At 39.6% G+C, this 15,261-nt stretch overlaps 1 protein-coding gene across 1 annotated transcript in view; it reads right to left on the bottom strand.

The window, feature by feature from the left end:
* POLQ (DNA polymerase theta) overlaps positions 1 to 15,261 on the bottom strand; it is a gene marked incomplete at both ends in the record, with an annotated part of 137,130 nt that overhangs the window by 87,417 nt on the left and 34,452 nt on the right. Inside the window, 2 exons of the mRNA XM_079704838.1 lie at positions 6,730 to 6,872; positions 7,198 to 7,402. Coding sequence (XP_079560964.1) covers positions 6,730 to 6,872; positions 7,198 to 7,402 — 348 coding nt within the window. The remainder of the gene's footprint in view (positions 1 to 6,729; positions 6,873 to 7,197; positions 7,403 to 15,261) is intronic.

The raw sequence follows: 15,261 nt of genomic DNA, 5'->3' as shown, positions 1-15,261 counted from the left end.
GAGGGAACTTCCCTCAACATAATAAAGGCCATATATGACAAACCCACAGCCAACACTGTCCTCAATGGTGAAAAACTGATAGCATTTCCACTAAGATCAGGAACAAGACAAGGTTGCCCACTATCACCACTCTTATTCAACATAGTTTTGGAAGTTTTAGCCACCGCATTCAGAAAAGAAAAGGAAATAAAAGGAATCCAAATTGGAAAAGAAGAAGTAAAACTTTCACTGTTTGTAGATGACATGATACTATACATAGAGAATCCTAAAGATGCTACCAGAAAACTACTGGAGCTAATCAATGAATTTGGTAAAGTAGCAGGATACAAAATTAATGCACAGAAATGTCTGGCATTCCTATACACTAATGATGAAAAATCTGAAAGTGAAATCAAGAAAACACTCCCATTTACCACTGCAAGAAAAAGAATAAAATACCTAGGAATAAACCTACCTCAGGAGACAAAAGACCTGTATGCAGAAAATTATAAGACACTGATGAAAGAAATTAAAGATGATACAAATAGATGGAGAGACATACCATGTTCTTGGACTGGAAGAATCAACATTGTGAAAATGACTCTACTACCCAAAGCCATCTACAGATTCAATGCAATCCCTATCAAACTACCACTGGCATTTTTCACAGAACTAGAACAAAAAATTTCACAATTTATATGGAAACACGAAAAACCCCGAATAGCCAAAGCAATCTTGAGAACAAAAACGAAGCTGGAGGAATCAGGCTCCCTGACTTCAGACTATATTACAAAGCTACAGTAATCAAGACACTATGGTACTGGCACAAAAACAGAAATATATATCAACGGAACAGGACAGAAAGCCCAGAGATAAACCCACGCACATATGGTCACCTTATCTTTGATAAGGGAGGCAGGAATGTACAGTGGAGAAAGGACAGCCTCTTCAATAAGTCGTGCTGGGAAAACTGGACAGGTACATGTAAAAGTATGAGATTAAAACACTCCCTAACACCATACACAAAAATAAGCTCAAAATGGATTAAAGACCTAAATGTAAGGCCAGAAACTATCAAATTCTCAGAGGAAAACATAGGCAGAACACTCTATGACATAAATCACAGCAAGATCCTTTTGGACCCACCTCCTACAGAAATGGAAATAAAAACAAAAATAAACAAATGGGACCTAATGAAACTTCAAAGCTTTTGCACAGCAAAGGAAACCATAAACAAGACCAAAAGACAATCCTCAGAATGGGAGAAAATATTTGCAAATGAAGCAACTGACAAAGGATTAATCTCCAAAATTTACAAGCAGCTCATGCAGCTCAATAACAAAAAAACAAACAACCCAATCCAAAAATGGGCAGAAGACCTAAATAGACACTCCTCCAAAGAAGATATACAGACTGCCAACAAACACATGAAAGAATGCTCAACATCATTAATCAGTAGAGAAATGCAAATCAAAACTACAATGAGATATCATCTCACACCTGTCAGAATGGCCATCATCAAAAAATCTAGAAACAATAAATGCTGGAGCGGGTGTGGAGAAAAGGGAACACTCTTGCACTGCTGGTGGGAATGTGAATTGGTACAGCCACTATGGAGAACAGTATGGAGGTTCCTTAAAAAACTACAAATAGAACTACCATATGACCCAGCAATCCCACTACTGGGCATATACCTTGAGAAAACCATAATTCAAAAAGAGTCATGTACCAAAATGTTCATTGCAGCTCTATTTACAATAGCCAGGACATGGAAACAACCCATGTGTCCATCAACGGATGAATGGATAAAGAAGATGTGGCACATATATACAATGGAATATTACTCAGCCATAAAAAGAAACGAAATTGAGTTATTTGTAGTGAGGTGGATGGACCTAGAGTCTATGATACAGAGTGAAGTAAGTCAGAAAAACAAATACCATATGCTAACACATATATATGGAATCTAAAAAAAAAAAAAAAGATCTTGAAGAACCTAGGGGCAAGACGGGAATAAAGACACATACCTACTAGAGAATGGACTTGAGGATATGGGGAGGGGGAAGGGTAAGCTGTGACAAAGTGAGAGAGTGGCATGGACATATATACACTACCAAACGTAAAATAGATAGCTAGTGGGAAGCAGCCGCATAGCACAGGGAGATCAACTCGGTGCTTTATGACCAGCTCGAGGGGTAGGATAGGGAGGGTGGGAGGGAGGGAGACGCAAGAGGGAAGAGATATGGGAACATATGTATATGCATAACTGATTCACTTTGTTATAAAGCAGAAACTAACACACCATTGTAAAGCAATTATACTCCAATAAAGATGTAAAAAAAAAACAAATCATTACAATAAAGCAATTATCACAATAAAGTGAGCCACACAAGTCTTTTGGTTTCCCAGTGCATATAAAAGTTATGTTTTGGTTTAACAGTGCATATAAAAGTAGTTTCTTAAGTATGCAATAGCATTATGTCTAAAAAACACCATGCACACATCTTAATCTAAAAATAATGCTGTTAGGGAATTCCCTGGCGGTCCAGTGGTTGGGACTCCACGCTCTCACTGCTGAGGGCCAGGGTTCGCTCCCTGGTGGGGGAACTAAGATCCCACAAGCCGCAACATAAGATCCCTCAAGCCACAAGGCACAGCCAAAAATAAATAAAAATAAAAATTTTTAGTTAAAAAAATTAAAAATAATGCTGTTAGAAATATGGCACCAAAAGACTTGTTCAATGTGGGGTTACTACAAAACTTCAATTTCTAAAAAACAGATGCAGTATCTACAAAGCACAATGAAGCAGAGCAAAGCACAATAAAACGAGCAGGTATGCCTCTAACTGAAAGTTTGTACCCTTTGGCCAGCACCTCCCCATGTCCCTCATACCCCAGCCCCTGGCAACCACCATCCTCCTTTGTTTCTGAGTTCAACTTTTCTGATTACACATTAGGGAGACCATACAAAATTTGTCTTTCTCTGTCTGGCTTATTACACTTAGCACAACATCCTCCAGGTTAATCCATGTTGTCACAAATGGCAAGGTTTCCTTTTTTATGGCTGAATGATGGTCCATTGTACACACAGTTATAAAATCCTATTTTAAGCTAATAACAACTTAACTTCGATGCTATACAAAAATTCTAGGGCTTCCCTGGTGGCGCAGTGGTTGAGAATCTGCCTGCTAATGCAGGGGACACGGGTTCGAGCCCTGGTCTGGGAGGATCCCACATGCCACAGAGCAACTAGGCCCGTGAGCCACAACTACTGAGCCTGCACATCTGGAGCCTGTGCTCCACAAGAGAGGCTGCAATAGTGAGAGGCCCGCACACCACGATGAAGAGTGTTCCCCGCTTGCCACAACTAGAGAAAGCCCTCACACAGAAATGAAGACCCAACACAGCAAAAATAAATAAGTTAATTAATAAAAACTCTATGCTTTTACTTCTCCACCCTCTCATATTTTATGCCATTAATATTACAATTTATATTTTATCTTATGTATCTATGAACAAATTATTGTAATTACAGTTATTTTCAATGTTTGTCTTTAACTTTTGTATAAAAGTGATTTGCATACTACCATTACATTCAGAATTCTGAATCTGATTATAAATTTACCTTTACCAGTGAGTTTTATACATTCATATGTTTTTACACTGTTAATTAGCATCCTTTCATTTCAGCTTGAAGAACTCCTTTTAACATTTATTATAATGCACGTCCAGTGGTGATGAATTTCCTCACCTTTTGTTTGTTTGGAAAAGTCTTTATCTTACCTTCATTTCTGAAGGACAGCACTACTTGGTATAGCATTCTTAGTTGGCAGTTTTCTTCTTTAAATATTTTGAATATATCATACCATTCTCTCTGCAAAAGAAACCAAAGGTTTCCTTGTACATGACAAGAGCCTTTTCTCTTGTTGCTTTCAAAATTCTGATTCTTGGATTTTTGACAGTTTGATGTGTCTAGATGAAGTCATTTTGGGGTTGTACCTGTTTGGGGTCCTTTTAGCTTCATGCCCATATCTCTCGCCATATTTGGCATGTTTTTAGCCATTATTTCTTTAAATAGACTTTCTGCCATTTTCTCTCTCTCTTCTCCATCTTGGACTTCAATAATGTATATGACAGCATCCCATAAGTCTTGCGGGGTTTTTTCACTCTTCATTCTTTCCATACCCCCAACCCCCAACCCCCTCCTCTGGATGTATAATTTCAAATGACCTATCTTTGAGTTCACTGATTCCTTCTTCTGCTTGATCAAGTCTGTTTTTGAAGCTCTCTATTGAATTTTACAGATCACTTATTGTATTCTTCAGCTCTGGGATTTCTGGGTTTTAGGGGGCTTGGGGGGCTTTTTAAAAATGGTTTCTGTTTCTTTGTTGAACTTCTCATTATGTTCATGTATTGTTTTCTTTATTTTGTTCTGTTGCCTATCTGTGTTTTCTTGTAGTTAACTGAACTTCATTAAAAGGATTAGTCTGAATTCTTGGCCAGTCAGTTCATAGATCTCTATTTCTTTAAGTTTGGTTATTGGAGCTTTATTAGTTTCCTTGGTGGTGTCATGTTTCCCTGATTCTTCATTATTCTTGCATACTGGTGTTGGTGTCTGTGCATTTGAGGAAGCAGTCACCTCTTCCAATCCTCACATTTGCTTTGGCAGCGAAAGACCTTCACTAGTCAGGCTAGCTTGGGGTTCTAGAAAGGGCCAGCTGGTAGAGTCCATAGGAGGGCAGGCAGGGCCTCTGGTTGGGTGGGGCCACTGGCTCAGCTCTGCATGCAGGCAGGATCACTGCCTGAGCTGCCTGGTCAGGTGGAACTGCTAGCTGGGGTCCATGGATAGGCATGACCACTGGCTGAGCTCTGAGGTTGGGTAGGGCTGCTGCTTGGGTTCTCTGGCCAGGCAGGAACAAACTGTACTCCCTGGCTGGTTGGTGCCATTAGCTGGATTCCATGTTCAGGTGTAGACAGAGACTATGCTCCACAGTTGGGTGTGCCCACAGGATGAACTCTGTGTTCAGGCAGGACTCCAGACTATGTTCCACAGTCAGGCTCCCTGGTCAGGTAAGACTGCAAGCAAGCTCTGCAGTTTGGTGGGGCTGCTGGCTTGGCTCTCTTTTTTTTTTTTTAATTAAAAGCTTTTTATTATGACCTTTATTAAGAGCTCATAAATCACATTCTTAATCTGGCCCTGTTACTACTTTTTCCCTCCACGAATTCTCCCAAAGTTATAAAAAATAAAAATGTATAAATATACATTGAGGATTATGCACAGGCCACTAGCCAGGGATGTCAGCTGGGCAGAACTGCTCACCCTGCTTCCTGAACAGATGGGGATATGATTCTGATGCCACAGTGAGTGGAATCGCTTACTGCCCTCTCTGATTGGGTGAGGTGGACAGGAGAGATGCAGAGCCACTGCCATGATCCACACACTGGTCACTGTGAGCCCCGCCCACTTTTTTGTTACTAGCTGACCTTTGGTGGTCTAGCCTTGCCAATTCTCCCAGGGTTCTCCATGAGGCGAGACAGAAGTGACCTTCCCAGGGAATACTCCAGAATGCTGAGGAAACTGGATGACTACCTTGACTCTCTTCTCCCCACTAGAGAAACTGGATGCCTCAGTGTGACACTGTGCTTGCTTGAAGGAGGGGCAACAGAGTCAAAGTGAAACCACTGCTCTTAGTATTCTAATGTGGCCTCTCTCAGTTTTTGTGCTCTAAGAGAGTGTTTTAACCTCACCACCAGGTTCTGGGATTTTCAGAAAGGCATTCTTGACTGTGAATAGTTGCTAATCTGTATTTTTGATGAGGACTAGAGCCAGGGATCTCCTATACCACCATCTTGCTTACACCACTCCCTACATCTGCTCTTAATTGCAAAATTAAGTATTTATTTCCAGTCAGGTTCTTCCCAGAGAATATGATCTCAAACTTTATTTTACTCAATTCTTATCAAAAATCTTTGTTATAAGAAATAGTATTTATAAAAGATTATCTAATGTAAACAAACTTTTAAAATTCCTAATTGTATTTACTATAAATATTTTATCAAGAATCTAAGTCCCATAGTATCTTTTTAAGACACTTCTCTTAGGCAATAAAATGCAATGCTTCTCCTAAATTTTTTTTTTTATCTTATGAATATTGAGACTAACAAAGCTTCCCTCTTTGCTATAGCTGCTAGACAGCCCAGAACCAATGTTGGGCCCAACTGTACATGACTTAATGGTGTTCTTGTTTATGTACCAACCTTTGCTTGGGTTTTACATTATGATCTTATCTTTAATTTCCAGATATCTCATTGTCCTTTGCTGTGTTCTTGTATACTATATCATACACATTTTTTAATAAATCACCTCAAATACTTTTTGAAACAAAGTTGGAGAAAAAAAGACAAGTAGGCAAGTATATTGAAAAGGTCACTAGAACATTTAGCTTATTACTTTACAACAATTCTTCTTACTTCTTCTCTATTCCCACCAGTACTACTGTAGTCAAGGAAAGCAGACAAGATATTCCCTTAGAGTATCTTTTTCTTTTTTTCAGTTCCACTCAAATCCTATCTTTTTTTTTTTAATTAGTTTCTGCTTTATAACAAAGTGAGTCAGTTATACGTATACATCTGTTCCCATATCCCTTCCCTCTTGTGTCCCCCCCCTTAGGGTATCTTTGATGCTCAGGATTCTTATAGGTATTTTCTCCCCATTTTCACAAATATAATAATGAAGAAAACAGAACTTACCAGATAAACAATATGCAGATCATTTTCTAAAACAAAGCCCTTCATTGCTCTTTGGAGGTCAGCAAAAATATCTAAAGTATCAACTGGAGAAAGTGACGAAGAAAGAGTTGCCGAACCAAGATGTGTTGGATGATACACACTTCCTGATTTGGGATTGGGGGTGGAGAAATAAAGGACCAAATGTTAAAAATAAAATAAAACAAATGCTGTCTTTTGGCATTCTATAATTAACATTTTAAGGCTCTGATAAATTTTACAAACAGAATCCAATGCATGGATATTTATTAGCAGGCTCTATGCTAATTGTCTGATGTTGCTGAACACAGCACTGATTTACTAAAAATGAGTTGAAAAGCCAGTTTCCTTTTATACTGCTGGAAAAGTCAATTTCCTTTTACTAAGCAGTCTTAGACACTCTAAATCACTAAAGGTGAAAAAGTGAGTAAGCTGAAATTAAGAATAATTTACCTTCTGTTCCATCACTAGCTTCAGTAGTCTGGATGAATTCATTTTCTAGTAGCCACATTACACAGGCCTCAATTGCTCCAAGTTGAACAGAATCTTTATTTTTCTGAATTCCCTGCTTCCCTTCTTTCATACTTGCAGCCAAAAATGTGCAAGAAGCATAAGTTTGTATGTCCTGTGATGTACTTGCCACGCCACCAACTATTATCTGAGACAAGAGGTTTGAAAAACTTTTTAATAAGACACATAGGTCCTCAAAATATAAAAGAAATTACTTTGTTCTCTTAAAATGTTATCAGCATCTTAATGTAGAGACTCTTTATTAACTCTTCCACCATCATTCATTACAAACGTAGGTAACACCTACTGACAACATGAAAAGTTTTCCTTAAAAGTAAATATAGCATGTTCTCATAAATGAAAATAAATGAATCATTATCTATCTGAAATGTGGGAATTAACAACATAATTAAATAATATACATATATAAGAATATAACATATATACTATAAAGGAAGTGTTGATGGTTCATGGCCATGAACCAAATCAATTCTTCTCATCCTTCCTTTTTTAAATATGTGGGCATATAGGAGCCGGAGGAAGATGGCGGAAGAGTAAGACGCGGAGATCACCTTCCTCCCCACAGATACATCAGAAATTCATCTACACGTGGAACAACTCCAACAGAACACCTACTGAACGCTGACAGAAGACCTCAGACCCCCCAAAAGGCAAGAAACTCCCCACATACCTGGGTAGGTCAAAAGAAAAAAAGAATAAACAGAGACAATAGGATATGGACGGGACCTGCACCAGTGGGAGGGAGCCGTGAAGGAGGGAAGGTTTCTACACACTACAAGCCCCTTCGAGGGCGGAGACTGCAGGTGGCGGAGGGGGAAAGCTTCGGAGTAGCGGAGGAGAGCACAGCAACAGGGGTGTGGAGGGCAAAGCAGAGAGATTTTGGCACAGAGGATCGGTGCCCTCAGGCACACACCAGCCCGAGAGACTTGTCTGCTCGGCCGCCAGGGCGGGCGGGGCTGGGAGCTGAGGCTCGGGTATCGGCTTTCAGTCGGAGCGCAGGGAGAGGTCTGGGGCTGGCGGCAGGAAGAGAGCCTGAAGGGGTTAGTGCTAGCCCAGAGGGAGTCCGGGGAAAGGGTCTGGAGCTACCGGAGAGGCAAGAGACTTTTTTCCCTTTTGTTGCCTGGTGCGCGAGGAGAGGGCATTCCCCTCCCTCCCCTCTGCCTGAGTGAGCCAGAGCCCCAGAATCAGCGGCTCCTTTAAGCCCGTCCTGTCTGAGCGAAGAACGGACGCCCTCCGGCGACCTACGCGCAGAGGCGGGGCCAGGTCAAAGGCTGAGACCCGGGAGCTGTGAGAGCAGAGACAGGGAAATCTCTCTGTGCAGCCTCCGAGGCAGCGGATTAAAGCTCCACGGTCCATTTGATGTGCCCTGCGTCTGTGGAGTGCATGAATGGACAGCGAATCATCCCAAATTGAGGAAGTGGACCTTGAGGACAAGATTTAAGACTTTCCCCCCCCTTTTTTTCCCTCTTTTTACAACGAATAATCTCAAATTAAGGAGGTGGACTTAGCAAGATTTCAGACTTTTCGCCCTTTTCCTCTTTTTACAACGAATTATCCCAAATTGAGGAGGTGGACTTGGAGAGCAAGATTTTTGATTTTTCCCCCTGCTCTCTTTTTGTGAATGTGTATGTGTAATCTTCTGTGTAAGATTCTCTCTGTATAGCTTTGCTTCCACCATATGTCCCAGGGTTCTTTCGGTCCGTGTTTTTTTTCAATAATTACTTTTTAATTTTAATAACGCTACTATATTTCATACTTTATTCTATTTTACTTTACCTGCTCTTTCATTTTTTCCTCCATTCCCTTCCTCCCTCCCTCCCTCCGCTCCTCCTTTCCTTCTTTCTTTTTCTTTCCTCCATCCCTCCCTCCCTCCCACCCTTCTTCTTTCCACTTTCTTTTTCTTTCCTTCTTCCCTCCCTCCCTCCCTCCTGTCTTTCTTTCTTTCTTTCCTTCCTCCCTCCCTCCCTCTCTTCTTCCATTCACTCTTCCTTTTGCTTTCATTCCTCCCTCCCTCCCTCCTTTCTTTCCTTTCTTTCCATCCTTCCTCCCTCCCTCCTTTCTTTCTTTCTTCCTTCCTTCCTTCCTTCCTTCCCTTCTTCCTTTCTTTCAATCTCTCTTTCTTTCTTCTACTAATTATTTCTTTCTACTTTTTCTCACTGTTATTCTGAGCCGGGTGGATGAAAGGCTCTTGGTGCTGCAGCCAGGAGTTAGTGCTGTGCCTCTGAAGTGGGAGAGCCAACTTCAGGACACGGGTCCACAAGAGACCTCCCAGCTCCACATAATATCAAGCAGCGAAAACCTCCCAGGGATCTCCATCTCAACACCAGCACCCAGCTTCAGTCAACGACCAGCAAGCTACAGTGCTGGTCACCCTATGCCAAGCAACTAGCAAGGCAGGAACACAACCCCACCCATTAGCAGAGAGGATACCTAAAAACATAATAAGGCCACAGGCACCCCAAAACACACCACCAGACGTGGACCTGTCCACCAGAAAGACAAGATCGAGCTTCAACCACCAGAACACAGGCATTAGTCCCCCCCACCAGGAAGCCTACACAACCTACTGAAACAACCTTAGCCACGGGGGACAGACACCAAAAACAACGGGAACTACGAATCTGCAGCCTGCAAAAAGGAGACCCCAAACACAGTAACATAAGCAAAATGAGAAAGCAGAAAAACACACAGCAGGTGAAGGAGCAAGATAAAAACCTACCAGACCTAACAAATGAAGAGGTAATAGGCAGTCTACCTGAAAAAGAATTCAGAATAATGATAGTAAAGCTGATCCAAGATTCTATTTCCCAGATCCAAAATCTTGGAAATAGAATAGACAATATGCAAGAAACAGTTAACAAGGACCTAGAAGAACTAAAGATGAATCAAGCATCGATTAAAAACACAATAAATGAAATGAAAAATACTCTAGATGGGATCAATAGCAGAATAACTGAGGCAGAAGAACGGATAAGTGAGGTGGAAGATAAAATAGTGGAAATAACTGATGCAGAGAAAAATAAAGAAAAAAGAATGAAAAGAACAGAGGACAGTCTCAGAGACCTCTGGGACAACATTAAACGCACCAACATTCGAATTATAGGGGTTCCAGAAGAAGAAGAGAAAAAGAAAGGGACTGAGAAAATATTTGAAGAGATTATAGTTGAAAACTTCCCTAATATGGGAAAGGAAATAGTTAATCAAGTCCAGGAGGCACAGAGAGTCCCATACAGAATAAATCCAAGAAGAAATACGCCAAGACACATATTAATCAAACTGTCAAAAATTAAACACAAAGAAATCATATTAAAAGCAGCAAGGGAAAAACAACAAATAACACACAAGGGAATCCCCATCAGGTTAACAGCTGATCTCTCAGCAGAAACTCTACAAGCCAGAAGGGAGTGGCAGGACATAATTAAAGTGATGAAGGAGAGAAACCTGCAACCAAGATTACTCTACCCAGCAAGGATCTCATTCAGATTTGATGGAGAAATTAAAACCTTTACAGACAAGCAAAAGCTGAGAGAGTTCAGCACCACCAAACCAGCTTTACAACAAATGCTAAAGGAACTTCTCTAGGCAAGAAACACAACAGAAGGACTATACCTACAATAACGAACCCAAAGCCATTAAGGAAATGGGAATAGGAACATACATATCAATAATTACCTTAAATGTAAATGGACTAAATGCTCCCACCAAAAGACACAGAGTGGCTGAATGGATACAAAAACAAGACACATATATATGCTGTCTACAAGAGACCCACTTCAGACCTAGAGACACATACAGATTGAAAGTAAGGGGATGGAAAAAGATATTCCATGCAAATGGAAATCAAAAGAAAGCTGGAGTAGCAATTCTTATATCAGACAAAATAGACTTTAAAATAAAGACTATTAGAAGAGACAAAGAAGGACACTACATAACGATAAAGGGATCGATCCAAGAAGAAGATATAACAATTGTAAATATTTATGCACCCAACATAGGAGCACCTCAATACATAAGGCAAATACTAACAGCCATAAAAGGGGAAATCGACAGTAACACAATCATAGTAGGGGACTTTAACACCCCACTTTCACCAATGGACAGATCATCCAAAATGAAAATAAATAAGGAAACACAAGCTTTAAATGATACATTAAACAAGATGGACTTAATTGATATTTATAGGACATTCCACCCAAAAACAACAGAATACACATTTTTCTCAAGTGCTCATGGAACATTCTCCAGGATAGATCATATCTTGGGTCACAAATCAAGCCTTGGTAAATTTAAGAAAATTGAAATTGTATCAAGTATCTTTTCCGACCACAATGCTATGAGGCTAGACATCAATTACAGGAAAAGATCTGTAAAAAATACAAACACATGGAGGCTAAACAATACACTACTCAATAATGAAGTGATCACTGAAGAAATCAAAGAGGAAATTAAGAAATACTTAGAAACAAATGACAATGGAGACACGACGACCCAAAACCTATGGGACGCAGCAAAAGCAGTTCTAAGGGGGAAGTTTATAGCAATACAATCCCACCTTAAGAAACAGGAAACATTTCGAGTAAACCACCTGACCCTGCACCTAAAGCAATTAGAGAAAGAAGAACAAAAAAACCCCAAAGTTAGCAGAAGGAAAGAAATCATAAAGATCAGATCAGAAATAAATGAAAAAGAAATGAAGGAAACGATAGCAAAGATCAACCAAACTAAAAGCTGGTTCTTTGAGAAGATAAACAAAATTGACAAACCATTAGCCAGACTCATCAAGAAAAGAAGGGAGAAGACTCAAATCAGTAGAATTAGAAATGAAAAAGGAGAAGTAACAACTGACACTGCAGAAATACAAAAGATCATGAGAGATTACTATAAGCAACTCTATGCCAATAAAATGGACAACCTGGAAGAAATGGACAAATTCTTAGAAATGCACAACCTACCAAGACTGAATCAGGAAGAAATAGAAAATATGAATAGACCAATCACAAGCACTGAAATTGAAACTGTGATTAAAAATCTTCCATCAAACAAAAGCCCAGGACCAGATGGCTTCACAGGCGAATTCTATCAAACATTTAGAGAAGAGCTAACACCCATCCTTCTCAAACTCTTCCAAACAATATCAGAGGAAGGAACACTCCCAAACTCATTCTACGAGGCCACCATCACCTTGATACCAAAACCAGGCAAGGATGTCACAAAGAAAGAAAACTACAGGCCAATATCACTGATGAACATAGATGCAAAAATCCTCAACAAAATACTAGCAAACAGAATCCAACAGCACATTAAAAGGATCATACACCATGATCAAGTGGGGTTTATTCCAGGAATGCAAGGATTCTTCAATATACGCAAATCAATCAATGTGATACACCATATTAACAAGTTGAAGGAGAAAAACCATATGATCATCTCAATAGATGCAGAGAAAGCTTTCGACAAAATTCAACACCCATTTATGATAAAAACCCTGCAGAAAGTAGGCATAGAGGGAACTTTCCTCAACATAATAAAGGCCATATATGACAAACCCACAGCCAACATTGTCCTCAATGGTGAAAAACTGAAACCATTTCCACTAAGATCAGGAACAAGACAAGGATGCCCACTCTCACCACTCTTATTCAACATAGTTTTGGAAGTTTTAGCCACAGCAATCAGAGAAGAAAAGGAAATAAAAGGAATCCAAATTGGAAAAGAAGAAGTAAAGCTGTCACTGTTTGCAGATGACATAATACTATACATAGAGAATCCTAAAGATGCTACCGAAAAACTACTAGAGCTAATCAATGAATTTGGTAAAGTAGCAGGATACAAAATTAATGCACAGAAATCTCTGGCATTCCTGTACACTAATGATGAAAAATCTGAAAATGAAATCAAGAAAACACTCCCATTTACCATTGCAACAAAAAGAATAAAATATCTAGGAATAAACCTACCTAAGGAGACAAAAGACCTGTATGCAGAAAATTATAAGACACTGATGAAAGAAATTAAAGATGATATAAATAGATGGAGAGATATACCATGCTCCTGGATTGGAAGAATCAATATTGTGAAAATGACTCTACTACCCAAAGCAATCTACAGATTCAATGCAATCCCTATCAAACTACCACTGGCATTTTTCACAGAAGTAGAACAAAAAATTTCAAAATTTGTTTGGAAAAACAAAAGACCCCGAATAGCCAAAGCAATCTTGAGAACGAAAAACGGAGCTGGAGGAATCAGGCTGCCTGATTTCAGACTATACTACAAAGCTACAGTAATTAAGACAGTGTGGTACTGGCATAAAAACAGAAAGATAGATCAGTGGATCAGGATAGAAAGCCCAGAGATAAACCCACGCACATATGGCCAACTTATCTTTGATAAAGGAGGCAGGAATGTACAGTGGAGAAAGGACAGCCTCTTCAATAAGTGGTGCTGGGAAAACTGGACAGGGACATGTAAAAGTATGAGATTAGATCATTCCCTAACACCATACACAAAAATAAGCTCAAAATGGATTAAAGACCTAAAGGTAAGGCCAGAAACTATCAAACTCTTAGAGGAAAACATAGGTAGAACACTCTATGACATAAATCACAGCAAGATCCTTTTGGACCCACCTCCTAGAGAAATGGAAATAAAAACAAAGATAAACAAATGGGACCTAATGAAACTTCAAAGCTTTTGCACAGCAAAGGAAACCATAAACAAGACCAAAAGACAACCCTCAGAATGGGAGAAAATATTTGCAAATGAAGCAACTGACAAAGGATTAATCTCCAAAATTTATAAACAGCTCATGCAGCTCAATAGCAAAAAAACAAACAACCCAATCCAAAAATGGGCAGAAGACTTAAATAGGCATTTCTCCAAAGAAGATATACAGACTGCCAACAAACACATGAAAGAATGCTCAACATCATTAATCATTAGAGAAATGCAAATCAAAACTACAATGAGATATCATCTCACACCAGTCAGAATGGCCATCATCAAGAAATCTAGAAACAATAAATGCTGGAGAGGGTGTGGAGAAAAGGGAACTCTCTTGCACTGCTGGTGGGAATGTGAATTGGTACAGCCACTATGGAGAACAGTATGGAGGTTCCTTAAAAAACTAAAAATAGAACTACCATATGACCCAGCAATCCCACTACTAGGCATATACCCTGAGAAAACCATAATTCAAAAAGAGGCATGTACCAAAATGTTCATTGCAGCTCTATTCACAATAGCCTGGAGCTGGAAACAACCTAAGTGTCCATCATCGGATGAATGGATAAAGAAGATGTGGCACATATATACAATGGAATATTACTCAGCCATAAAAAGAAACGAAACTGAGCTATTTGTAATGAGGTGGATAGACCTAGAGTCTGTCATACAGAGTGAAGTAAGTCAGAAAGAGAAAGACAAATACCGTATGCTAACACATATATATGGAATTTAAAAAAAAAAAAAAATGTCATGAAGAACCTAGGGGTAAAACGGGAATAAAGACACAGACCTACTTGAGAATGGACTTGAGGATATGGGGAAGGGGAAGGGGAAGCTGTGACAAAGGGAAAGAGAGGCATGGACATATATACACTACCAAACGTAAGGTAGATAGATAGTGGGAAGCAGCCGCAGAGCACAGGGAGATCAGCTCGGTGCTTTGTGACCGCCTGGAGGGGTGGGATGGGGAGGGTGGGAGGGAGGGAGATGCATGAGGGAGGGGATGTGGGAACAGATGTATATGTATGACTGATTCACTTTGTTATAAAGCAGAAACTAATAAAAAAAAAAAAAAAAAATGAAAAAGAAAAAAAAAAAAAGAAACGAAACTGAGCTATTTGTAATGAGGTGGATAGACCTAGAGTCTGTCATACAGAGTGAAGTAAGTCAGAAAGAGAAAGACAAATACCGTATGCTAACACATATATATGGAATTTAAAAAAAAAAAAAAATGTCATGAAGAACCTAGGGGTAAAACGG

Source organism: Hyperoodon ampullatus (assembly GCF_949752795.1).
Source record: "Hyperoodon ampullatus genome assembly, chromosome: 5".
NCBI classification, from domain to species: domain Eukaryota; kingdom Metazoa; phylum Chordata; class Mammalia; order Artiodactyla; family Ziphiidae; genus Hyperoodon; species Hyperoodon ampullatus.
The sequence above is the reverse complement of the archived record's forward strand: the minus strand, read 5'-3'. Positions and strand labels throughout refer to the sequence as shown.